The 1720-nt window shown below is 37.1% G+C and overlaps 1 protein-coding gene across 1 annotated transcript in view; it reads right to left on the bottom strand.

The window, feature by feature from the left end:
• Window positions 1-31: 31 nt before the first annotated feature.
• LOC106878541 (microtubule-associated protein tau) overlaps window positions 32-1720 on the bottom strand; it is a 48665-nt gene continuing 46976 nt past the window's right edge. Inside the window, exon 13 of the mRNA XM_014927777.2 lies at window positions 32-247. Coding sequence (XP_014783263.2) covers window positions 176-247 — 72 coding nt within the window. The 3' untranslated portion in view covers window positions 32-175. The remainder of the gene's footprint in view (window positions 248-1720) is intronic.

Below are 1720 nucleotides of genomic sequence, written 5' to 3'. Positions count from 1 at the left end.
CTCTTCCGATCTCTCATCCAACCCAACAAATATATATATGTGTGTATGTATGTATATTTGTTGGGTTGGATGAGCTATTTTTAACAGTCTGAAATACAGAGAAGACAGACCGAGCCAACTTTGGGGGGGAAAAAATTAAGAAAAAAAAAAACTGGAATAAAAGTTGCATTTACGGCTACGACTTGTTAATACCAGTGTTTGTTCGAGGTTCTGCATTTTCTTTGAATTTTAGTACCTGGTTTTCAACCTACAAAACAAGGAGACATTCAATTAATGTATGACAAAAGTAATAATGATAATAATAATTAATAATAAGCTTTTCTACTCTAGGCACAAGGCCTGAAATTTTTGGGGAGGGAGTCAGTCAATTAGATTGACCCAGTATGCAACTGGTACTTAATTTATCGACCTTGAAAGGATGAAAGACAAAGTCAACCTCAGTGGAATTTGAATTCAGAATGTTAAGAGACAAAATACCAGTACACATTTTGCCCAGTATGCTAACAATAATAATAATAATAATAATAATAATAATAATAATAATTATCATCATAATAATCCTTTGTATTGTAGGCACAAGGCCTGAAATTTTGAGATAGTGGGTAAGTCAATCACATCGACTCAAGTTCTTGACTGGTACTTATTTTATTGACTCCAAATGGAAAAAAAATTGCATAATATTTACAGAATTGGCTACAATGATCATTGAGAGAAAAATTGTGAATAACAAGTTGGCATCAAAAACTTCCTGGACTAGTTCTGTAAGGCACCAACAGATGGTGGCACACAGTTGCATGCACAGTGACAGCTAGCAATGATCTTCATGTGCTGAGTGGCATCACTGTTTATTTTGTGTTTAATTTGTGTTTTTGTGACCACATGTATGGTATAGTCTGCGATTTTTGTCATGGATAGGAAGTTGAAACAGTGAGCCAACATGAAATTTTGTGTTAAACGTGGGAAGTCTGCTATGGAGACATTGAGTGTGCTTTGGCAAGCATCTGGCGATGAGGCAATGTGACATGTGCAATGTTTCGAGTTGCACGGGTCCACAACAGAGCCTCAGCTTAATCAAGAGCATGCCCATCTTTTTTTTTGTCAACATTCATGGTATTGTGCATCGAGAATTCGTCCCTCAGGGCCAGACTGTCAATCAAGAGTTCTGCTGCAACATTCTGAAGCATTTGAAGGAGAACATTCAGCAAAAGCGACTGGATCTGTGGAGCACGAAGAATTGGATTCTTCATGACAACAATGGACCCTGTCACCGAGCTCTCCTCACTCGTGAGTTTCTCACCAAAAACAACATGGTGTCGCTTCTGTACCATCCCTACTCGCCAGATTTAGCACCTTCCATCTCTTCCCCAAGATGAAAATGCAGCTCAAAGGTTGCTAGTTTAACACCATTGTTGAGATCAGGAATGAATCACGGAAGGTTCTTGACTCACTTACAGAAAATGACTTCCAGCTGGGACCAGTCTGTTGCAGCACAAGATGATAATTTCTAAGGAGATGATATTAAAACTTAGATAAATAAGTTGTTTTTTATTAAACATAACTAGCCTGGGAACTTTTTGAAAGCACCTCCTACATGTGAAATCCATGCTTTTCTGCTTTTTTATTCTTAATATTCTTAACCATATATGTGTGTGTGTGTGTGTGTGTGTGTGTGTGTGTGTGTGTGTATATATATATATATATATATATATATATATATGCG

The sequence above is a fragment of the Octopus bimaculoides genome, chromosome 4 (genome assembly GCF_001194135.2).
Source record: "Octopus bimaculoides isolate UCB-OBI-ISO-001 chromosome 4, ASM119413v2, whole genome shotgun sequence".
In the NCBI taxonomy this organism is placed as follows: Eukaryota; Metazoa; Mollusca; class Cephalopoda; order Octopoda; family Octopodidae; genus Octopus; species Octopus bimaculoides.
This window is presented reverse-complemented; position numbering and strand designations above follow the sequence as displayed.